The following is a 25,938-nucleotide window of genomic DNA, read 5'->3' on the forward strand; positions in this document are numbered from 1 at the left end:
TGTAAAAACGTTGCAATGCTCACGGAAATTTCAGAGGATCAGTCTGCAAGAATCTCAACTTTCACTCCTAAGATTTTCAGTCATATAAAATATTTGATTTCCAATGACAAATAGCTTACGTTTTTTGCCATGCAGAGTAACTTGAAACATACAGTAAAGCTAGAATTAGTAGAACATTAACCAAAGGATTCTTTAGTACACTGAGTGGATAATGGGTTCATTTGATTTGAACATGTCATAAAAATTTCAAGCTATTTAAAAAAAAGATACAAAACTTATGCTTGACTACAGAGACATCAGACAACGATTGCATATGGCTGAGGTGGAATATCTTTTAGTAGAGAAATACAAATCTCATGCAAAATGTACATTAACAAACAATGTGGTTAAAATGACACAGGAACCCTTTGCCCATTTCAATGACACACAACCACTGAGAATACAACTCCTCTGGGATCACCTTGACTAAACAAAACACTCACGGGCGAACAATCTGACACCTTATACAGTCTCTGTAACTGACAGAGGAAAAACTGTAAAAGAGGGCAAAGGAATGGGATGTGGCCAAATGTGCAGGACAACGCCTTTTTTATTCTTAAATGGAATTTTCAGTGTATTTTAACTGCCAAAGAGACAGACAGGCAGAGTCGGCTTAGAAAGATTTTAGCAGCATTCTCCCCATATGATAACTCCATATGGCACAAGCCAAACACATCTGACAGGATCAGCATTCCGTCCCAACTTAATTCCTAAAGTCACAAGCCGAGAGTAAGTAAAGGTCCGAACAAACAAACAGGACCTTTCAATGTCAGCTCCCCTAATTAAGAAATTGGCCACCATTATCGTTATCTTGCACTTCCACTATTGGGGGAGGGAGTATGAGAGCACTTTAAGGGGCAAGGAGCCAATCGCTCACAGACCTAAGGGTCAGCAGGGGTCATGCATGGGGGAGGGAAACTTCTGGTATGGCAGAGTAGCTATTTCTGCCAGCCTAAAGTCTGTACTTTGCAAAAACAGGATGCTGTAGTCTCATATCTGTTTAAGATGTTATTCGCTGGTCAGGGGCTCTTCACACCGAATGGGTTTTTGCATCTATCCACATGGTTTTTCAATGGTTGTCCTATGTAAACATGCACTCGACGGACAAGTCTGACCATTGTGCCGCGTCCCACTGTCTTGCACAGGAGTGCAGTGTTTTTTAGATGACGTGTCAAGTTAAAAAGAACTTCAATTGTTAAAAACGTGTCTCAGGTCACTTGTTTTCTGCTCTACTCGCAGCGCAGCGTCAAGCCATTTTATACGGACACATTCAGTGTAACGTACCCTTAGACTGGTTTCGGGTTTATCTGACCCCGATTACATAAAACGCACAATTGCTTTCAAAAACAGCTAGGCAGAATGCAACAGAATGGAAGGTTCTTGAGACTTGACCCTAAAATAAAGTTTTTTGGGGAGAATTCTGCAAAATACAGTGAGAAACACAATGCAATGTCCATCAGAAAGTGTACAGCTTTACCGGCAGTACTTCGAAGGGGAAGAATTTTAAGATGCAACTTTAAGAGAGCAACTTTTTTTTTTTTTTGATTAACTAGTCAACCTCACTAATCGACTAGTCATGGTTGGACAACTAGTTGACTATTGTAACCTGTCCCTATTACTGAGTACCCCAGGGAATTCAAAGTAGGGAGTAGCACAGACATAGCTCCCGGTCACTAGCGTCAGGGGTGTGCAAACTGTTTTTATGACAAGAATGACGCACCATCTATCTGGCCCTCTCCCCCTCAACCTCTTTCTCGGGAGCCGAATCTAAATCCTCTCCCAGAGAGAAAGAAAATAAAAACCAGACCTTCCCCAGTCCTCAGTTATGTGTGCATTCATTTTGTCACAGGCTGACACAAATAATAATTAAGAATGAAGGCATCCATTACAATTGTCTTTTTTAATTTGAGCACAGACATAATTACAATGAAGTGCTCTACTTCTGGTACTCTTCTTTTGTCCTGTTTTAGAAGGAGGTTAAAATATAAGCTCTGGGAAAACCAATCAAAAGGGGCCAGCCAGCAGTACACACTCTGATTGGATGGCTGGTTGCCGTGCGGACTGTTTTGATCAGACACATGGTAAAAGGAGTGAGGAAGTATCCTGCACTCATTAAAGGAGTTGTTTGCCCTTGATAAAGTAAAAACAAGTAGTACAATCCACTTGTGCAATATATTCCAAGTCTTCTGAAGCCTTGTGAGTAACAGCTTTGTGAGAGAAATGGAACAAAATTTTAATCATTATTCTCTAAAAAATCTTCCCCTATGCAATAGCTCTAAAATCTCATATTTGCATCCATTCAAATGCACCACGTCGAGACGTTTTGCATCAGGTTCAATGTCAGTAAATGCCATTGGTTCTTGCATGTCTAATAATCAATCATTATTGACGCCAAACCTTGATATGCCATGTCTTGAAATGCCACGTACCCTTAAAAAAGTTTTAAAAGCTACATCAGAGGGCAAATTTCAGTGAATAACACTTATGTTCCATGGAAGAAAGAAAGTCATACAGGTTTGGTATGACATGAGGGTGAATTGTAAATGATTAATGGTGAACTATACCTTAAAAATGAACTATCATTTTTGGGTGAACTATACCTTAAAGAGAGACTGATTTGTACGAGCCACCCAGGCTGAGTATAGGCCTGTTCACACCAAGTCCGTTTTTTCAGTACGAATGTTAGTTCTGAACCAGCTTTCATATGGTAACTATGCATTCCTATGACGCTATACACATCGGGTCTGACAAATCGTCCGACGACAATCCAAAGTTTTTATATTTTACAGAGTGTTTTTTTTTTTCCCCTTCAGACTGCGATAAAAACTGACTGGGGTCAAAAATATTGTCTCAGGTCTGTGGCGGTGGCAAGAATTCGAGGGGATTATGGATTATATCTCCTTTAATTTACATCCCTGAATGTCTGCAAATCCATTAACCCAGTTTGCCCTCTGCTTGAGGAGTCGCTGTGAGCATTTAATCAGCCTGCCACCTCACCGCTCACGTCAGTGCACTTAATTGAATTGAAACCAGCTATCTTTGTTCTTGTGTAGCGCAGTGGCTATGCAACACAGAAGCACACCGACACACATGGCTGCCATTCGAATGTGCCTCCTGTAGTCAGGCAGAACCTGTAAGGGACTTTAGGACAGATAATGATATCTGAGTGATGCTGGAATTGAACTAAATGATAATCCACGGCACAAAGTCATTCAAACACAAATATAAATTTAGTTATAACCGTCTGTTATGTAACACAGGGGTAATAGAGCAGGTTATTCATTCACTGTTATCTCTACCTCCCTGAGTTTACTTTACAAGGTGTGTGTGTGCATGTATGTAGATCATACAACAATAGTTCATCAGAGATGTGGATAGGGTTGGGAAGTGAGAACCAGTTCTTATTCACTCTTTTACAAAAATCCGGGAATGTAAGGATTTTCATGACGTTCAGTTTCAACAAGCATAACACTACAAGTGAAGTCTGACTTGGGGACAAATGTATAAGCTGGTTCTTAAAGATTTGGAACAAAAAGACTTACGACAAAGTCTCAAACCCATAAAATTATCGGCAATGTATATATGTGCAATTAAGGCTTCTGAGACTGTAATCACTGACTGGTTGTTCATATGACAATGTGTTTAAGGGTGAGTAAATGACTTTCTCTGTAACACAGTTTTGTTGTAATAAACTGAACTGTAATAAAAACAAAACAATTACTCTGAAACTTGCTGAGACACACAAACATTATAGAAAGCACATAAACTTATTCCTCCACAGATTTAAACACTCATCAGCACGTGCATTTAAAGTGGCATGTAGCATCAAACCAAAACAGTGTTATGTCTAAGTATAATTCCAGCATTGTCTCCACAGCGCATTACTTTATATTGCATCAGAATATGTATCTAACGCCAAAAAAAAAAAATCCATGTCAAAAACAAAAACACACTCCTAATTATGCTGTTGATATCTCAGAAGACTGAACCCAAGAGATTACGTCTGTTCAAGACAGAAACAGAGACAAACTTTTCTTTTCAGGAGACTGCCAGAGATATTGCAGGGTCCCATTAATCGCAGATTGCATTCTATTCCACAAGGTAGTCCAGTTAAATACTTTGTCAGATAACGGCAACATTTCACTGGCAGATAGCCATAACAGTTATTGAAGGAGTGCCTATTTGACTCTGGCTTTATTTACCCAGAATCTATTGATTTGGTATTTATCCATCCTTTTTCATCCGTACCCCTCTGAAAGATCAACACTCTCTATTCACCAACCGCACCCTTATGACTGTAACAGACAAGCCAAAGTAAAGAGCCCTCTGAAAGATATTGAATGTCAGGACTTCCTTGAAGGATAAAGCTACAAACACTGCATGATAAAAACACAACTTGTCATAATGCCAGTGTATTGCAATGCCATTTGGACACTATAACACTCCACACACTCTGGCTTGTCCTCAGTAGGGGAGTATCATCTATAAATAATACTGCTAGGAGGCTGGTCTTCAGTTACTGGGGTGCAGGACACCGTCTAATTGCCTTAGTGGAAAAAGTTGCTAAGAGAGTCACTAAGAGTTGAGGCTGATATGCAACACACTCAAAGTGTGGACAGCACACATTTGGCCTTTCCATTACCTAATAGAGTGGAGCCAAGTCAAGGTATGGCCAAGTTCGATAAGACCTCACTTGCCCCGACCACTTGCATGTGGTGAAAAACATCTGATGCATTGCTAATCTTTAAAGCAGTTTTGTCACTCATGATAAAGTTTAATGTGAGAGTGTATGTGGCCTACTTTTAATCGAGTTTTATAGAGGCAGTGAGGGTTCACAGCAACAAAATATGCACAAATGGGCATTTTTGTTTTTGGAAAGCACATGCTTATTACAGGATCTTTCTGGGCTCCTATTTTGACACCCTGGTGAGAAGGGAAAGTTTATATTGAAATCATGCAGTCAAAACCATCCTCCGGAAGGTTTGAGTATTGTGCTGTAAAAACTCTGGCCAGAGAATAAATTCAACATCCAAGAAGTATTCAATCTCAAGTTTTTGAACAGTGCAAAGGAACATTCTGCTCCTAATGTTTCTTTTACCTTTTATACATCTCAGGACATCCATAAAACAGGAGAGAAACTTTTCATTTTTTTTTTATTTTTTTTTTGGGAGAACTGCAGACGACAGCTCTGATACTAGTAAATTAATTTAAACATTAAAATATACATTTTTGTAAAATACAAAGGGCCTCAAGTTAAGTCTATAGACAGAGTGTACTGCTAATTTCTGCACTGATTTGTGGGGAAAAGCTGCAAAATTCTGTGGAATGGATTTAAACATGGTAAAATATGTTAAGCAGTGCTGAGAATACTCCATTAAGAGAGTACTCTCATTAGTTGTTGAAAGCATTAGCAAATAAGCCAAAATTACTACATAAACTAAAATGCAAGGGTTAGGGAATGTAAAGAACTTTATGAATGAAGGACATGACACCGTGTAGGCTTGATCATGAGGCTCTGTGCTTTCAACCAATCTGTGATTAAATATTTGAATTTCACACTATAGAAACCTGTGTGCTGACCTTGTATCCTACAATCATATGTGTGAAAGGCATATCCTGGTTTACCGAGAGGTGGGATGTGAGTGTGTTTGTTAATGTATGAGTCCGTGACACTTCATGCTGATAATGCCACCATTACTCAACATGAAAATGTTGGTGTGATACCTCTTAACTCTGACAGTCAATGGCTCTCTGTTTGCAGAGCAAGTGAACTGGAGTTCAGCCACCATGAAAGACTAGCACCACCTCTGCTGTGACACCGGACACCTGACCCTGCACTATAACTCAGCTCATTTACCTGGCCACTAGGTAGTGGTGCACCGATCAGGACATTTGAGGCCGATCACCAAATTTTTAACACTGAGATCGGCTGATACTGATCCGATCACCCATTTTTCTTTAAGTGCCCTTTGCTACACTTTTACAAGTTACAGTTGTGCTCAAAAATTTGCATACCCTGGCAGAAATTATGAAATTTTGGCATTGGTTTTGAAAATATGACTGATCATGCAAAAAAAAACAAACTTTTATTTAAGGATAGTGATCATATGAAGCCATTTATTATCACATAGTTGTTTGGCTCCTTTTTAAAACATAATAACAGAAATCACCCAAAAGGCCCTGATCAGAAGTTTACATACCCCTGAATGTTTGGCCTTGTTACAGACACACAAGGTGACACACACAGGTTTAAATGGCAATTAAAGGTTAATTTCCCACACCTGTGGCTTTTTAAATTGCAATTAGTGTCTGTGTATAAATAGTCAATGAGTTTGTTAGCTCTCACGTGGATGCACTGAGCAGGCTAGATACTGAGCCATGGGGAGCAGAAAAGAACTGTCAAAAGACCTGCGTAACAAGGTAATGGAACTTTATAAAGATGGAAAAGGATATAAAAAGATATCCAAAGCCTTGAAAATGCCAGTCAGTACTGTTCAATCACTTAAGAAATGGAAAATTCGGGGATCTCTTGATATCAAGCCAAGGTCAGGTAGACCAAGAAAAATTTCAGCCACAACTGCTAGAAGAATTGTTCGGGATTCAAAGAAAAACCCACAGGTAACCTCAGAAGAAATACAGGCTGGTCTGGAAAAAGACGGTGTGGTTGTTTCAAGGAGCACAATACGATAATAGTTGAACAAAAATGAGCTGCATGGTCGAGTTGCCAGAAAGAAGCATTTACTGCGCCAATGCCACAAAAAAGCCCGGTTACAATATGCCCGATAACACCTTGACACGCCTCGCAGCTTCTGGCACACTGTAATTTGGAGTGACGAGACCAAAATAGAGCTTTATGGTCACAACCATAAGCACTATGTTTGGAGAGGGGTCAACAAGGCCTATAGTGAAAAGAATACCATCCCCACTGTGAAGCATGGTGGTGGCTCACTGATGTTTTGGGGGTGTGTGAGCTCTAAAGGCATGGGGAATCTTGGGAAAATTGATGGCAAGATGAATGCAGCATGTTATCAGAAAATACTGGCAGACAATTTGCATTCTTCTGCACAAAAGCTGCGCATGGGACGCTCTTGGAGTTTCCAGCACGACAATGACCCTAAGCACAAGGCCAAGTTGACCTTCCAGTGGTTACAGCAGAAAAAGGTTCTGGAGTGACCATCACAGTCTCCTGACCTTAATATCATCGAGCCACTCTGGGGAGATCTCAAACGTGCGGTTCATACAAGACGACTAAAGACTTTGCATGACCTGGAGGCATTTTGCCAAGACGAATGGGCAGCTATACCACCTGCAAGAATTTGGGGCCTCATAGACAACTATTACAAAAGACTGCACGCTGTCATTGATGCTAAAGGGGGCAATACACAGTATTAAGAACTAAGGGTGTGCAGACTTTTTAACAGGGGTCATTTCATTTTTTTCTTTGTTGCCATGTTTTGTTTTATGATTTTGCCATTCTGTTATAACCTACAGTTGAATATGAATCCCATAAGAAATAAAAGAAATGTGTTTTGCCTGCTCACTCATGTTTTCTTTAAAAATGGTACTTATACGGTATTACCAATTCTCCAAGGGTATGCAAACTTTTGAGCACAACTGTATATGCTGCAGTTATACAGTATGGTAATGCCCCACACAGTGAAATTACATTCAATTTACATGAATTGTGAAATGCTAACATTTATTTGAATTGAAAACCGTTATAAATAGTTCTGTTGTCACTATCAAAAATCAACGTGGCATACTGGCAATCAGTAAACATACCATAAGAGCATCACACACAGCAGAGATATGTTCAAAAATAAGAGAGATGTATCTATTACAAGCTCCAAAACTGCTTTAGTGAGAAATCATTAATATCTATGATTTGTTTACAGTCTTTGCCGTTTTGTTGAAATACAAAATCACAAATTATTAAGCAACTGCTTGAAAACGCGTTTCCGCTATTGAACTGTTATTACTGGTAATGTGACAAACACGTATCTCGTTTAAATTGGGGTTCTCACAAAACAGCACTTAGATGAACGACTGATAAGAGATTGACAGCGCGTATGTTTGAAAGTGAAACTGAAAGCATGCATAAATCACTCAATCTCTCCTTATCCTACCGTCCCTGTGTCTCAATCAGCTCCCTAGCTCCCTGTGTTGTGAATCAGTATATCGTGAACATAAATTCAGGCACTGGCAAGGGTGTTCATCCACTGAACATTGGGACACTTTTGACTCAATTACCTGCAACAAGTTAACGAGCTCGCGTATTGAAGTGCAGCTGTTATTAATCAACAACATTGCTGTATAAATGACACTATCGTTTGTTTTCGTTGAAGATATTCAAACTTAGTGTTATTATAACAGATAAATGACATAAATAAATAAATAAAAATATATGAGTGTATTTTAAACCTTCTTTTAACAATTCAAATATTTAAAAGATTGTTTCACTTTCATGGTAATTATGAATAAAATGCTCTTTTTGAAAATCTCTTTCAAAGAGAAAATAAGGCTTGGACTTCACAGTTTTACACTTGTGCTCATCTTCTAATGACTTGAGACATCAGAAGACATGACGTCATTTCCGGTAAGGGAACATAGTGAACAACGATGCTCCCTGGTTTTTATGTTGCATTGTGGGATTTTTTTAGGGAGCAAACATCTCAGTACACTGGAATGTTTTTGCAACTGAGACAGCCCAAAAATGTCCGACTCCCTGAACAGTGCCCTGACTACTGAACTAGGGAGCTGACTGAGATGCACCCTGTCTGTTACAACTCATGTTGCATCACATATACTAAGATTTGTATTTGCATCTTTATTTGATGTTTAATTCGTTTATCTGTTTAATTCACCAGTTTGCAGTATCTTTGTCCTCTCCTTGTCTAACTGTACAGAATTACTACTGCAATGACTCTTGAAAATGGGCACCTTAATATTTATAGACTTAATTTATACACATTTTAAAACAAACCAGCCTGAATTACAGCATGTCAAATTATAAATTCGCAAATGCTTTGTCATTTGCCAATAACTCACCCTCCAGTGGCTGTAGTGTCATGCTTCAAGGGCTGAGCAAACGCTCATTCATTAGTGGCAGTGTGAGATTTCGTGTGTCCAGCAAATAAAAAAAAAAAAAGATCAGCCCTGAATCAAAGCATGATCGGTCGATCACAGATTTAAGACGAAGTTCAGCCAATCAATTGGTGCACCCCTACCACTAGGTGAGCTGCAGGCCAGAAGTGTCGAGTTGAGGCTTCTGGGGTTGCCAGAGCAAGAAAACCATATGGAAGGTACGAGAGACAGAGAAAGATACCTCGAAGGCATATGAAGGTGAGAAAGTCTTCCGTCTTGGGCTTGCGTCTGGAGAGAAATGTGATATGTGAGAGCGGCGTGGGAAGAGAAGGGTCGGCCATCTTCACTGGTGTGGTGCTGGGAGAGTTGGGTTGGGACTGGGCAAACTTTCTCTGCGCATGTAGTCTGGGCCTGAGATAAAAAAGAGAAACAATAAGACAGGATTAAAGTTAAGATTGCAAAAATATTGACAGGTTTCAAACTGATACTCCCCATCTTCCATTTGTCGTCCAAACAGATAGTCCTGACCCAAACTCATGCCATTGGTTGAGCCAATGCTGCAGTGTCACAAATGTCAAATGTCAGAATGGCCAGAATGTCAAACAAAGAGAACCACCATGTTTGCACTTTCATGGTGAAATCAATCTACAAATGGCTTACTTGCAGTTGTTTCTGCATAATGAACTGGGATAGGAGAAATTTTTAACATAAAACATGACACGTCAGCTTAAAAAATACTTGCATTATAACATAGAACAGAACGTTTATGGATAAACAAACAAAAGTTTGTTTATTTTTTTCCCTGCAAATCCTCACTTAGCACTGGGACAATAAATTCCTCTTAACGCATTTGCTCTCGTGATGGTAGAAATCCACTCGGGGCCTATCTGTTGCCATGACTAATTCAGTCAATCTGAATCCCATTGAGACACGTTGTTGTCTGATTAGCACACAAGAGCTGCTATTTCTGATAGTTATTCAGGCAGTTTTTGAGCTAAATAATCAGACAAGGCTGAAACAATGCTAGCGGTTGATTGAGTTTGATTCTTTAGACCCTGCAAACTGTTGTCCAACTCAACAGTCAACTGTTGATTCACTTCAAGGTTAGAAAATTTAATTAAGTACTCCCTTACATGATCTTGGCAGCATCTGAGGACTGATACATAGTACTAAGGATACATCAAAACCCTGACTGTCAAGGCCGGCACCTTTCTCAACATACAGTTGAAGTCAGAAGTTTACATACACTTAGGTTGAAGTCATTAAAACTAATTTTTTAACCACTCCACATATTTCATATTAGCAAAATATAGTTTTGGCAAGTCGTTTAGGACATCTACTTTGCGCATGACTCAAGTCATTTTTCCAACAATTGTTTACAGATAGATTGTTTCACTTTTAATTGACTATATCACAATTCTAGTGGGTCAGAAGTTTACATACACTAAGTTAACTGTGCCTTTAAGCAGCTTGGAAAATGATATCAAGCCTTTAGGCAATTAGCCAATTAGCTTCTGTCAGTTGGAGTCAATTGGAGGTGCGGGAAAATCAAAAGAAATCAGCCAAGACCTCAGAAAACAAATTGTGGACCTCCACATGTCTAGTTCATCCTTGGGAGCAATTTCCAAATGCTTGAAGGTACCACGTTCAACTGAACAAACAATAGTACGCAACTATAAACACCATGGGACCACGCAGCCATCATACAGCTCAGGAAGAAGATGCATTCTGTCTCCTAGAGATGAACATAGTTTGGTGTGAAAAGTACAAATCAAATCGCTTAGTACGGATTTTTCCTTTTGAGGTGTGCAATTCCCTGACTCTGCATTTAAGTTCAACTACCTCCCCAGGAAAGCCAACGGTATGGAATCCTAAAAATTAGAGAAAAGTCATACATCTCAATTCTGCCTCCACCCTCCACACACTGCCAGAGGAGGCATGCATGCACGCACTTTCCATTTCAACTGCATTTCATCATTTTACCCACACTCACTCCCCTCGGCCCGCACCTGATATTGGTGCCAAATATGTTCTCCCACATAAAACTAGAAACAAAACAAAACAAGGCGAGGTGGGGAGTGGGGGGTGGTTAGAGGACAAACATCATTCACTCCTATACAAATTAATCTCATATTCAATCACAGGCCCCTTCCTGAGATGTCTCGCCAACGCCGGCAGCTTTGACGAAGCCGCAACGGCATCACTAATCAATTCTCGACTGTGTTGTCTACGGCAGACAGATTGTTCCTCTCTTTTTTCTTCTCCATGTCTCTTCATAGCTGTGACTGATGGAACGCTGCCTCTGTTATGCCAAAAAAATAAGAAGCAAAAAAACATGGTATTCTGAGCATCCAGATTTAATTTGGAATGATGGATATTAGAGGTCATCAATATATCAGTCTTACCAATATATCGATGACAATAGTTTCTTTTTTGAACTGTTGGTTATCGGCAAAAATCTAAATCACAGTTTTTTTTAATTATTCCTTTTTATAAGTTTATAAACAACGAGAGCTGCAAAGTGTCTTTGTTGTTATTAGATGTATGTGAATCATAAGTTAATGTTAATGTCCAAGTTGATTTTGACTGACGGTGTCTCTAGAGAAAAGGGAAAAGGTCTGTTTTCATTACCGGATCGCGGATGATCTACTATTGATGAATGATCATCTATTGTTGATAAATTACTGCTCAGACAGTGTTTATTAGCCTATAAAACATTGTTTACTTAATCATGTTTATACAGCAATACATTGTAGATGATTGCAAGAGTGCATGTATTATTTCCTTTGTATTCGTGCGACCTGGATCACATGTTTTTCAAAATAAGAGTCCCTAGTGTATTTCGGGCTTGTTTACAGTTAAAAGTCCTGTGTTATAGACCAATTCTACTTTCTGTTTTATGGTTATTATTGGGGTTTTAATTGCAAAATAAACCGTATCTAAGATTTTATTCATTTCGGACTCTTGTAGCCTCTATGTCTGTGCCTTTTACAGTAAGGAAAGACTAAGAAATATTTTAAACATACAATAAGTCTATTGTACACTCTAGATTAATCTGTTATCAGCCTTTTCCACCAGCTTAGTAAACACTATCTGCAAAATGCACTATTGGTCGAGCTCTAATGGACATGGTCCTAATCAAACCGCATCAGTTTACATAGGATAAGCAAAGCATAGCAAACCATTTAATTTATGTGTTCACATGGAGGATGTGAAATGAGGTATGATTCAGAACAGTTTTTTCTCATTCAGAGATCAAGCATACAAACTCCCCTAGTGACTGGTGAATATTTATGAGAATGGAAACAATTTAGCATACCAACAAGTCAAGACAAGTTGCTTTCCAATTTGTATGCGCTGTGTATGTGCTGAATTTGTTGTCTGTGGTTATAATCTAGAGATTATCAACCCTCAGACATAAAGCATTACATTCGCAAAGCCTATTTTACCCCTATAACGGGACTTTAGGTCAACATTGATAATGCAACAAGTATTTGCATTGTGTTATGAATTGTGTTCTGACACATTTCGGAACACCACGGTGAACAAAACTAGAGGCATCATAGCTAGAAGCGTCTGTGTTCACATTCATAGAGTATATTATATAAAGATTATTGCACAAAATATATTTCAGGCTGTATGTTGATGTGTTGGACTCTGGAAGAAGACAGGAAAAAGGGATAAAAAGACTGAATGTCTCACAGACCTAAATATTAACAACAGATTAGAATGAACTCTTTGTTTACATGATTGTTTACAGGAAAATCCTACAGTGGACACATGAATGATCTGACATGTAATCAACTTACGAAACAGCATCACCCTTTCAAATGGGGCTTGCAATTCCATACCCAAACACCGACATCAATCAGTGGATATTACACAGGCAAAAAGTTCACTGTAAAGTTGGATATTCAGCTGGAGGAACAAATGACAGCTGAGTGGAGATTTCAGCCAACAAACACACTCATAAAAAAGTAGCGCTTTAAACGATGCTGCTAGAAAAACAACAAAGCACTTATGAGCCAGCCAACAACCCCATTATTTATTGATTGCTGAAGTGTTTCAGGCTGAGGCTTAACCTCATTTAGATCAGACCAGGGGAGGATTTGTACTTTGCAAAGAAAGAAAACAATCTCTTTCTCTTGCCATGGTTTTCGTAATAAACCTAAATATTATTTAGAACTGAGAGTTACTTCTTTTAAAAGTGTTAATAATGCTAAGTAAGAGAGTAATTCAGACACAGCTGTGTAAAAGAGTCCAGTTAAACAACGAATGCTGTCACGGTTCATAGAGTCAGTCTAGACTGCTCTGAATCTCAGAAACTGCATGCTTTTATTGGACTATTTATCCTATCTGTTCCTCATTAAAGGGCATAATGGCCAACTGTTTGGCATGCAAGTATCCAGTAGAGTTGAGATAGAGGTGCACGCTGGGATAGCCTGCATGACGTAGCACAATCGCTACACAAAATGATTTTACAACTTAATGTCCACCTGTCACCACAAATATACAGTGTAAATACTGCACAGACCTCACACAATGTACTTCAAGCAGATGATTGTGACACACAATACAGGGTTGGGCAAAAATCTACTCTCTTTAATGCTATGAAGTAACAACTTTCCAGGGAAGTTGTTTTGGTTCTTTAAAAAAAAGTCTGTCAGTCAAAATTAACAGTGCTCTCCATATGAAGTTTGCTTCATGTTCAAGCTTTCCTTCAAACAGTGGTATACAATGGTATATTTCATACCTTCTGTTTTTCTCAGAGAGAAGTCTGTAAATTGCAACATGAGTGAGAGGGGTGGAGATGGGATCCAACCACATCCTCCAGACAGGATGGGTAAAGAGGGGCCATGAGATTGACTGATCCTGGCACTTGGGTTCCGCTGGTCTTATCCTTCCTCAGTAGGTGAGAGACAGTGCAACACAATAGCCCCACGGAGCTTCCCAGTCTGTGCTCTCCTTAATAGGACAGATATGGTTTCTCTTACAATGGCAGTCTTTTAACAAAAAGCTCATGCATAATTTACAGCTGATAAAAACCACAACAGGGTAATGTCACTCCAGGAAATAGGGCTCTGATCCTGTTACCATTCAGCTCACAGTGGCCCAAAAACCTGTGACGAAGAGCTGTGACTGAGGTCAAGTTTAAAGGGTGAAAACTGGATGCATTTCTGTTTATCCTCTATTAGAGATCAGATTGGTATTTACGGATATAACTATAAGGCACCTGAAAGTTTCTATATATCTGCCTCCAAATTTTGCATTCAATGTCAATGTATCTGGGTCCAAACATGCCTCTGGCCTCAATGCATCTTCCTTTAAATCTTCCTCCAATTTCAATGCATCAGCCTCAAAAACCTTTCCCTAGTTTCAATGTATTTTCCTCCAAACCTCCCTCCAGTGTCAATGTACTCACCTCAAAACCTTCCTCCAGTTTCAGTGTATCTGTCTTGAAATCTTCCACCAGTTTCGATGTACCTGCCTTAAAATCTTCTTCCAGTTTCAAAGTATATGTCTCAAAATTTCCCTCTAGTTCCTATGTATCTGCCTCGAAATCTTCCTCCAGTTTCAATGTATCTGCCTCGAAATCTTCTTCCAGTTTCAATGTATCTGCCTCGAAATCTTCTTCCAGTTCCAAAGTTTCTGCCTTAAAATCTTCCTCCAGTTTCAATGTATCTGCCTCAAAATCGTCTTCCAGTTTCTATGTATCTGCCTCGAAATCTTCTTCCAGTTCCAAAGTTTCTGCCTTAAAATCTTCCTCCAGTTTCAATGTATCTGCCTCAAAATCTTCTTCCAGTTTCAATGTATCTGCCTCGAAATCTTCTTCCAGTTCCAAAGTTTCTGCCTTAAAATCTTCCTCAAGTTTCAATGTATCTGCCTTAAAATCTTCCTCCAGTTTCAATGTATCTGCCTCAATATCTTCCTCCAATTTCAATGTATATGCCTCAAAATCTTCCACCAGTTTCAATGTATCTGCCTCGAAATCTTCCTCCAGTTTCAATGTATCTGCCTCGAAATCTTCCTCCAGTTTCAATGTATCTGCCTCAAAATCTTCTTAGTTTCAATGTATCTGCCTCAAAATCTTCCTCCAGTTTCAATGTATCTGCCTCAGTATCTTCCTCCAATTTCAATGCATCTGCCTCAAAATCTTACACCAGTTTCAATGTATCTGCCTCAAAATCTTCCTCCAGTTTCAATGTATCTGCCTCAAAATCTTCTTCCAGTTCCAATGTATCTGCCTCAAAAATGTCCTCCAGTTCCAATGTTTCTGCCTCAAACCACTTTCAATGTATCTTACTCAAAATCTTCTTACAGTTTCAATGTATCTGCCTCAGTATCTTCCTCCAGTTTCAATGTATTTGCCTCGAAATCATCCTCCAGTTTCAATGTATCTGCCACAAAATCGTCCTCCAATTACAACGTATCTGCATCAAAACTTTTCTCCAATTTAAATGTATCTTCCTCCACTTTCGAAGGGTCTGCCCCCAAATCTGACTTTTGAGTTTTCAATGTATCTGCCTTAAAATCTCTCCCTCTCAAAAAATCTTACACTCCAAGACACTCTCTCTCTCTCTGTCTCTGTCACTCTCACCATATCCTACACCTGTGTATAATAGTGTATTTGGAATAGTGGGACAAAAGAAGATGTCAAAGAGAGAATGAAGATTTCTAGAGACCGGTCCAGCTGGCCAAGATCTGGAGAGAGCGAGACCGAGTGAAAGAGTGAAAAAGTGAAGAAGGGGAAGAAGAAAAAAGAGAGAGGGCCGAGCACCTGCTGGGGAGACACGGAGGGAGGGATTATGGCAGGATGTCCTGATTTATCCTCCTCTAATCCCTCTGCCTCACACTTCAAAGAACGCCCCACTCTGATGTTACATGTAGGGTTCTTCTGTGTCATTGATTAGCTTTTTGGACAGTTAGTCCTGCCCCACCGGAAAGGAAAAGAAACAGGGATGGATACCCGGAGCTAAGTAGAGGTTAGGAGGCGAGGTGAAGGGGTGTGACAGAATACTTAAGTAACCTTTGTGCCTTGCTTTACAAACAACATCTGTTGCAAACTGGACTGAACCAGAGAGAACACCGCATGGTGCATGTCAGTGGTACAAACATGAAGTTTTGCATGATGTTGTCACGCAAAGTTTAGATGCTTTGCCTGCTTCACATTATATCAAACATATTAATACTTAATCATCTGCATACTGAGAAGTTTAAAATTACTTGTGTTGGAAAAGTAACCTGTCGAGTAGTGCGAGTAGCACATGCTCTACTTATGTGTGCGACCAGCTTGAGTCAGTTCCTGATCTCATCCTGCTCTCTTCTCACTATTTTTTCCTATTACCTCTCCACTGTCTTTGAAACTAAAGAGGCAAACGGCCAGAAATATTTGACCCTAATAACCATCTCAAACTTTAAACAACTGAAGCAGCCCATCTGCATCAGCAGTGGAGGACACCGATATTAAACACGAGCCTGTGGCCTCAAAGTGATCAATTGACCGTGTTCTGTGATCTGGTGTGGTGTGAAATCTTTAGTAATGTGATCTCTCTCAATAGCCATGAGCGCACAGCGTGGAGATAAATCAACAAAAGGTACTGCAAGCTCTGGGACTCCACTTTAATACTCTCTAATTTGTGTGTGAGAGATTGTTTTGAAAGAGGGTTGATGCTCTTCTAAAAGAGCACCAAATCGAGCTGAACGAGAGGAGGTGGAGGGCTTCCGCAAACAAAAGCACACTGGTGGCGCCAGAGGTAAAAGGGACGACCCCTCTGGTGTCAGCACCTCCCCCTCAGCACCCAGATCATCAAAGCATTCCTCAGCAGCTGGAGTCACTCCTAATCTCAGCAGCAGGCTCGGGCTCTCTCCAAATCAGATGAGTAGAGCAGGGGAGATGCACGCAGGGAGGGATAGAGAGATGAATGATTGCAAGAGGGAGATGGATGGAGCCGTGAAGAGAGGGCAGGCACTGATAGACCCCGGGGGCAGAGATGTTTGAGCGTTAGGAGGGAAGAGAGGGGAGGAGGGATGGATGAAAACCCTTGCAATGCGATACTGATCATGCAGCCCTGTTTCTGTCATGCCCATTTATTAACATAGAGGCATAACTTTAAGACAACAGTCTCTTTTTGATACTTTGGTATCAACCATCTAAAGACAAAATAAAGGCCAGTTCACACCAAGTATGATGCGACTAATCTCTAAAATATGCAGCCAAAATTTTACAATCTAAATATATATATTTTTTCAATGGTCAACGTAATTTTTATGCATAACAAAAAAGATCTAAAAAATGAGATAATTTCAGCAAAATTAATATGCGATTTACCATTAACGGCAAGTTTGATAAAAACAAACAAAACAAAATCTATTTAGAGATAATTTTTCACACCAAAACTATGTTTAATGCTGAATTTTTAATGGTCAACAAAAAAAAATAAAAAAAATAAAAAAAATCAAATCAAATCAAAACACAACATAAAACAAAACAACCCAACACAACCCAAAACAAAAACCCAAAACAAAATCAAGTTCATAGAAATGCAGTTTTATTTCAAAATCTTGCCATGCATGTTTTTGCATGCATCCCTAAAACATGCTACAATGTTTACAATGTTACAATCTAAATCTGCTTAGATTTGTTTATCTAAATGTTTTTCATGCAGAAAAACTGTATGTTGGATTTAAGCCTGGTGAAATGATCGACTCTCTGCTGTAGATATAGTCATAACACTCAGCATACTCTGCCGTGTTTGTGCAGTATGCCACCTATTTGATTTGTGTTTATACAGCTAAACAAGCATTGCAGACTGACTGATCTCTAACATAGTTTACTTTGAGTCTACATGCTCAAGACACACCCTATAATCGGTAAATCCGTCTTTTGTCATGTCCAGCTGCACTATGCTATTGATTTCACTCATAAATCAAAACAAATAAAAATATTAAACTGCAGATAACGTATTTTGTAAAATGCATACAAGCCTCTTATCGAAAGAATGCTGGATTTAATCCAATCATTTTGCTGTACTGTCTGAGGAAATGGACTAAGGCTATATAACTCTAAAAATCACTACAGGCCTTAGAGACAGTCAAATGATCCACTCTCATTTAAACTATTCTCACAATGTTCCCAGACAAACTGGGATAACAAGGCCTTGTACAGACAGGCAGCAGTATGGATTTTCAGTTTTTACTATGAACTGCAAAAAACTGTCATACATGTCTTTTAAAAACCGGATTCAAACCATTCAGCGTGCTTTTAAGGCTTTGTGCTCCGATTCTGGAATAAAATTAGGGTAAGTAAATGACAAAATTTTCATTTTAGGGTGAACTATCCCTTTAAGCATTTGCAATGGTAACAGATCTAGATTAACTGTATTTACGACACTGTCTAAACAAATCAATCTGATTTAATTACTTGCAAAATGACAGTGTGGATGGACAGTCCTAATTGTCACTTTTGAAAAACAAATCAGAATTCGTGCAAAGAGAGGCACACAAGCAAGTAAGAAAGTGGTGAATGATAACAAAGGGGAATGAACTCTTTTTCGGTAAAATAAACCTTTTTTAATTCTTATACTGGCTTGCTGTGTTTCTAGTACACATGCGAACTCTCTCTTTCTGCGCTAAAGCTAAACAGCTCCAGATGGGCCACATGTTACTGATAAACTCTCCCAGCAGCCCGTGCCAGCGCAGAGCAGCTGGCTCAGAGAGTGTGTTAAGGAGATAGCGGCACATGTGCCAAGCAGCCCATGGCAGCCAACAAAGCGCAGGGGGATCCCTGATTCTGGGTCATTCATGAGCGTGATCTAATAAACAGTGCTGAAATGATAAACACTACAAAACTATGACAACACAAACCCACTGTGTTTGGGTGGGATGAAAAAAAAATATTGAAAAAATGTCTGGCTCATAAATAAATTGAACGTTTGAATTAGTCATTTTTAATGATAAAAGCACTTGTTAACTCAACTATAAGAATTTTATTTGAGTGTAAAACTGTGAGACATAACTTGCAAATCAATTCTATTTCACTTAAAGACATTTTCATTATCTGAAAACGTAACGATAACAGCAATATTTCACTAAATATTAGGCCTAAACCTAAATACTAATATCACTAAATCTTTCAGTGACATTTTTTCCTTTGCTAAGGGTTTATAAAAGAGTTAATGACAAATAAGTAATTTTAAAATGTCTAATAACAAGTTATAACAACATGCATAAAAAGGATGACTTTCATACAATACCTTCCAAATAGTGAGCCATTTTACCTCACATGCTATAAATGCTTAATAACACTTATTCAACATTAATAACCTATTAAAAAGGAGTTACCAAACTCATAGTACATAAAGTTCAGTATGGTTTAATGGTCATCAGGCTTTATTATATGATATATGCTGTGAATGAGCATGAAGACAAAGTGTTTTTGCAGAGGACTTTAGCTAACTAGGACTAGGTAGCACCATTCTTATGACATCAACATGTCAAGAAAAGTGACAACACAAGTGAGTCAAGACATTACAGTAATTATATAAATACAAAGCGGACTGTAGAAAAATGACAATCCCTTTTAATCTCACTATAATAATCTGTTTTTGCAGCATTGTGACATAAATCATGAATTCAGGTATCGATTAATATTATTATGAATGAGTGTATTTTATAACATGGAAAGTGAACATGAAATGTTCGCTACTTGGCAAGTAATGCATGAAAGTCTCCTTTTTCATTCATGTTGTTATAACTGCATATCAATGATTTACAATGCATTTATAAATGGCTTATTAGTCATTAATGAAACCTCTTTATGAACTCTTAATGAAGGGAACATTAATGTAAAGTGTTACTTTATATTTTACTTGAGTGATGACTCAAGAAATGAATTTGTTTTTAGCCGCTTCATTAAAATGAACAGTCTGAATAAACTGGTTTAATAAAATGAATCAGAGGTTTTGTGTGTAAACTGTATAAATTGAGAGCTTTATTTTTATTAATTGAGTTCTTAGTGTAAAACATCATACTGTTTACTTTGATTATCTGGAGATTTTTTTGCCTTATTATGCAGATGAACAGCTGAATTTTTGGTTCAGTTTCTAAACCAGTTGCCCGTGCTAGACTTCTGAGAGACTATTGAGAGCTGGAACACACTGATTCAGCAAAGAGATGCTGTCTGACCCTGGGCCGGAGAATAAATTAATGTGATTTCAATGCCCCTCCCCGAAGAGCTCTCTTTCTTTATTTAAAATAAACTCTGGGCCTACAAACACACTACAGATAATTTATAATTGCTTATATGCCTGCCTGAGTCAAGTTCTCTGGTCAATACGAGGAAAGATGGTTTGGTATTGGACTGATGGTTAACCCTTCGCCCCACCACTCTGCCCTTGTGTATTAGCTCATTAGTCAGGTGAGCACGAATATGAGAGGTCACAGAGGTCATTAGGAGAAGAATACAACCCAGGGGTCACCTAGAAATGCCACCCTTCATCCACAGCCTTTTAAAAACAGCTATCATATTAACAAACACCTCAGGAGTAGAGAAATATGAATTGTTGGACAAAAAGCTCTTAGCACCTAAACACACTCGCGATTCAGTTATTGTAGTAGACATCTCTAATGCTATCACGTTTTAGCTAAGTGCACTGCATCACAGCTAAACATCTAAACACAAAAAGTCAATATCAGCTCTCCTCTCAACACCACTATAATTTTATATCAGCTTTTAAGAATGCCTATATTGCTTTCAGAAACGTATAGCTGCTGTAAGCGATATTAGGTGTCTTACTAACTTCTGCCAGACTTAAAGTGCGCTTACATTAGACATTGCACTCACCTTAATTCACTTCTCATACGCATGTAAACGCAAGAGGCCGGAAACACAAGCACATGCAAAGAAGGTATCAAGATAGTGACAAATTAAGTTCAAGATTGGTGAACTCGGACCTGTGAATTCGTATTGCGAAAAGACGTTTGACCAATACAGATTGACCTCTTGGTTCAATACAAATACAGACTTGTCAGCTGCATGATTTGCAGTGTAGCAAAAACATTTAGCCACTGAATCAGTTCACCCCTCTTGCCAACATCCCACCCTCCAAATACATGTTGGCATACCCGACGCCAGCAAACCCGAGCGTACAAAATGCAGAGAGGCACCTCCAAGGTTTCTGATTGGCTAGTTTTCTGATATTTTAACACTTGCTGTTTGAAGAGCTTAGGGGCCGTTCACACTGAACACGTTTTTGCGTCCCTCTGCGCTGTTTTCCAATCGTTTTTTTTAAATCAACATACACTAGATGGACGTTTTTGACCACTGCGTCGTCTCGCTGATTTTTCACCATCATGTGCAAGAGAGCCATGTTTTTTAGATGTTGTGCAAGTTTAAAAAGAACTTTTAAAAACGCACATCAAGACTCCTACATTCTGTTCTATCCGTTGCGTTGCATCTAGCTTTTTAGCGCCAGAACGCGTTCAGTCTGAACAGCCCCTTAGTGCTGTGATTTCGCAGGACACCTATTTCACTAATATCAGATATTAGGGACATTTTATCCATTTTATAAAGATAAAGATTGCAGTTAACTTCATGTAAACTTAATCGAAATGGTGACAAAATGAACGTTTTCGTACTGCGATTTAACAGTTGGCTGAAAAAGTAATTAGTAGTTCTCTCAACAAGAACTTTTGCATTTAGTGGATAAACAAATTCACATTGATTAAACAAAGCAATGCTACTGAGGATAATTAAGACAAAAATCTTACTGCATCATGTTACCTTGATTTTTTTAAGTTTGCTCAATTCTTTTATATATATATTTGTGTGTGTTTACATGACTTCATGGGATCAGGAGGTATTTATTAAGTTCCTGCAGGATGACGGCTATCCAGAGCTCAAACTATACAAATATGGAAATCGATACATGTAATTCAATTTGGACATGATTTCCTTCAAGGCAACTGAAGGCTTTTTGCAACATAATGGGAAGCGTGAGCCAATGAGGCCTTGGAGGGGACTGAGAAACAGAGACAGACAGAGATACCAGCACTCCTGTAAACATCTCTGTCTAAATCCCATGTCCCCACTTAAGAAGTCTGTCATTCTTTATATAGGGCTGCAACTTAACCCAGCCTGTGTGCTTTAACAATAGAGCACCAAGGCTGAGCTCAGACAGGTGGTCTAGACTGGCACTGAGCCAGACGCTGAGAGCCCACGACTCCCCTCCTCTGTTTTAACACATCCGTCTGCCGCTCGTGCATGATGTCACACTGATGCACCCAAATTCTGGCATGATGACGGGCATCATTGAGCACAGCTAGAATGTTTCAAGGCAAAAAACAGTGGAGAGAGAGAGAGACTATAAAGAGACTGGTAGCTTTTAATGGACAAAATCAGACTGAGAGATATCTGCTGGGTCTGCTCTAGTCTTGCAGTGACTGTCAATGAAGTCTGGTCAATTTTAAAGCTTATTCTGACCAAGAAAAGTTTACTTAGACCGGAAGAGACTGTCTGACTGATACGTAAAATGACCAAGCACAATTTTTCAATTGTTTATGGGCGGTCTAATCTAAAATCGATGATACCAAAAATAGACCAAAGTGAAAACCAAACCAAAGACTTCCTCTGTAACGCATCCACAAACAAACCGACACATGTACTGTGTATCTAAAAAGGGTTCACAACAGTGCACATAACTCAGAGATATTGTCAAACCAAACCCAAAACACAGCTAATGGAGCATGTTTGCCATTCAACGCTGCTTTTATTCAGTGGCAGAAGGCTTTAGGTCACACAAAAGCAGAGTAATAAAGCAAACACACATTTATACAAAAGCATGCGTGCGCAGGTGAATTTACTCACTAAAAACCATCAAGCATTATCAATAACATAAAAAATGTATGTGTCTTAGAGCCTAATGTTCACACTTATCCAGCTCCAGCCAATCAGCAGCTACGACCATCTAGTGTGCAAATACCTCAGTTCAAGTCCTCAAACACAGGACATTCCTGTCCGGTGAATCAACCTGTGTTTGGAGCCAAATGGCCTACCTGAGGTTCCTCTTCTCACACTACACCTCTCTGTTCATCCCACAGCACAGCTTTGAAAACATGAATCAAGGCTGCAATCGCGTCTAATCGCCCTGTTCACTGTCATCATTGATCTGCTGTACCATTACAGTGTATTGTGTAGTAAGTAGCACTGGCAATGTATTTAGAGGAAAATCAATATGGCTATTATAGAGACATATGTACAGAAGCCATGTTCGTTTTGTGCCAACACAAATAGGACACATTTTAAAGTGGACATAAGGGAGACACCTGCCATTTTTTTAAACATAGTATGCAGTATGTATACTATGCACAGTCTACTACTTTTGGCCAAAATGTGCATTACACAACTAGAGCCTACTGCGACTAAAATATTATATATCACTATTTAGTGCTCAACTTGGCCTTACATTTCCAGTGTGATAAATGAACCAGAAGCTATTTTAATGATGATTTTTAACATTTCAAATGGCAAATAGCGAAAAAATAAATAAAAAAAATAATTACTAATATAGAAAGAGCCACAGTGCCACAGCCTTCAAATTCTTTTCATAGAAATCAACCTAGAAATTACTTGTAGTTCAGTCATGACAACTATCGGAATATATTTAAGTATTATTGCGGAAACGACAAGTTAGTAGGTTTGGTCTTAGCAGACTAGATTTTCTTATGTGCTGCAGAGCAAGTACAAAGTCTTGCTACTGCTAAGAACACAGACATACTGTGTCAAACTTCTATGACATGGTGCTAATTAGACATGCATACAATCCCAGTGAAGCAGATCTAGACATGTGGGGTTTAAGAGAGAAAACACTTTTAGCACGCTGCAGTAAAACCTGCTACCAGGGGATAAGAGGAAGTATTTTAACATCTGAAAAATTATAATCACACATGAAGTACGCTAGTATTCCAATTCGAACATAGCCAAAAAAAGAAAAAAAAAGTGTAAAGAATTGTCTTGACACTGGACAAATACAATAAAGTTATTTGGCACGCTTGCACAGCCACTATAGACAAACAACTGCAATGATCACTCTCTAAGAGAGGATCTCAAACAAGTAAACATTAATACACTCATAAAAGAAAGCCCCCTTAAGTGCCTGCCACATTTGTTGCCCCGTTGTGTCCTCTAATTGGGATTCAGTGTGTATTTGTCTGCGTCGGAGCAGCTGTAATTCTAAACGAAAGGTGGGAAGTTGCTTCTCTATCACTAGGCACAACTCGGAAACTTCGAGCGCGCCCCCTCTCCTGTTTCCCAATCCTGGGAATGCAAACAGAAGTACTCTCCCAAACAGATTTCCAAATCCTCCCCCTGCAACCTGGCCAGCCCCTGCACCTGTGCCTCTGTCTGCCTCACACTCACTCATTTTCTTGTTGGGTCTATTGGAGGCCAGGTGCAAAAGGCATTGGCACCACCTCAATTGGACTCCTTGTTGCCATCTTATGTGGACAGCAGATGCCCCAAAATTTTCCCAGTACACAAACAAGCACAACAAGTGTGACAGTCCAGCTGAGTGCTCAACGTCGGGCAAGGAGTGGTTCATTAATACTAGGCTTCTCCGGTGTGCAGGGCTAATGAAAGGCAGAGCAAAGTACTCTATGACCCACAATTCTGCTTTTTTTAAAATCTTTGAGGGGAATTCACTAAAATGATATTTTGTCAACTTTGGTTTATTTGCATGCAGTGCTGTCCCAGTTGTTTTAACGCTTGATTCACTGAAGTAATTGTGCACATTTGCGCCTTTACCTGATATGTCCAAACATTTAATGCTGAACGCAATTTGCACTACGCAATTCCTGGTCTTGTAGGTCGGATCTGAATACTCGGTTGTGAAGGATCATATAGGTTCCCCACTGTGAACCAGGCATCTGAAACGACTCTTTAAAACTCTAGAAGTGCGCTCAACTACACTGCATGTGCCAAAGTGTCTGGATATAACACTTTTCTCCATCAGATCATAATTTAATGTTTACTGCCTGCTTTCTGTGGGTGGTAAAAGCGCAACCGGACAAAGAGCGCTGAGTTTGGTGAATTAAGCGCAATTCAAAGAAACCTAATTTACACAGAAAGGAGGCATGTTTGCACTTAAAACAATGAAACTGACTTAATTTAGATATGCCGCAGAGCTATTTCAGCACCTAGTTAAAACTGGATTGCAGGTGTTCAGTGAAGACGGCGCAGGTTTTCGTGCAGAAATACTGAGTGCATAAGTGTCATAACTGTTTAGTAAATTCACCCCTTTGTGTTTATATAAATCCCTGTGATTCACATCTTTTTTCTCTCTTTTGTCATATTTTCTTCAGCTCTTTCTTTGTCTCACACTTGCTCAGTCTCTTAGCTCTCAGGGCTGTTTTAATGATTGCGTCTACTGGCCAACGCACTGATTAATGATTATAACAGGATATTAAATGACAGGTAGACCCGGGGCAGGTGCTGCACACTGAACTTCACCTGCACACACGCAATATTATTTGGTCTCCCATAGGTGCGTGCGATTTGACAGACAGACCCCAGACAGAAGGTCTCTGTGAAGCTGGCTGAATGTTGTTTTTTTTTTTATTTCAGGATGGGACTAAAACGGACATCTGCTGAGGTCTGGCCGCTGCGATGTGGCAGTGCCGCGTTGTGTGGTGTTTGGTTGGCGCTGGGCAGCACTGTCTTTGAAGCGCCGTCTGTGCTAAGAGATGTTTTGTTCTCGAAACCGGTGGTGGGATTAATTTAAGACTCTCCAGAGGAAGAAAAGCCTCTTCAGTGGGCCTATG

At 39.3% G+C, this 25,938-nt stretch overlaps 1 protein-coding gene across 1 annotated transcript in view; it reads right to left on the reverse strand.

Annotated features, from left to right (window-relative positions):
* Positions 1–25,938, reverse strand: part of jarid2b (jumonji, AT rich interactive domain 2b) — a 154,239-nt gene that overhangs the window by 32,235 nt on the left and 96,066 nt on the right. The window contains exon 4 of the mRNA XM_051663517.1: positions 9,365–9,534. Within this exon, the coding sequence (XP_051519477.1) occupies positions 9,365–9,534 (170 nt within the window). The remainder of the gene's footprint in view (positions 1–9,364; positions 9,535–25,938) is intronic.

This window comes from Myxocyprinus asiaticus, chromosome 30 (genome assembly GCF_019703515.2).
Source record: "Myxocyprinus asiaticus isolate MX2 ecotype Aquarium Trade chromosome 30, UBuf_Myxa_2, whole genome shotgun sequence".
Classification (NCBI taxonomy): Eukaryota; Metazoa; Chordata; class Actinopteri; order Cypriniformes; family Catostomidae; genus Myxocyprinus; species Myxocyprinus asiaticus.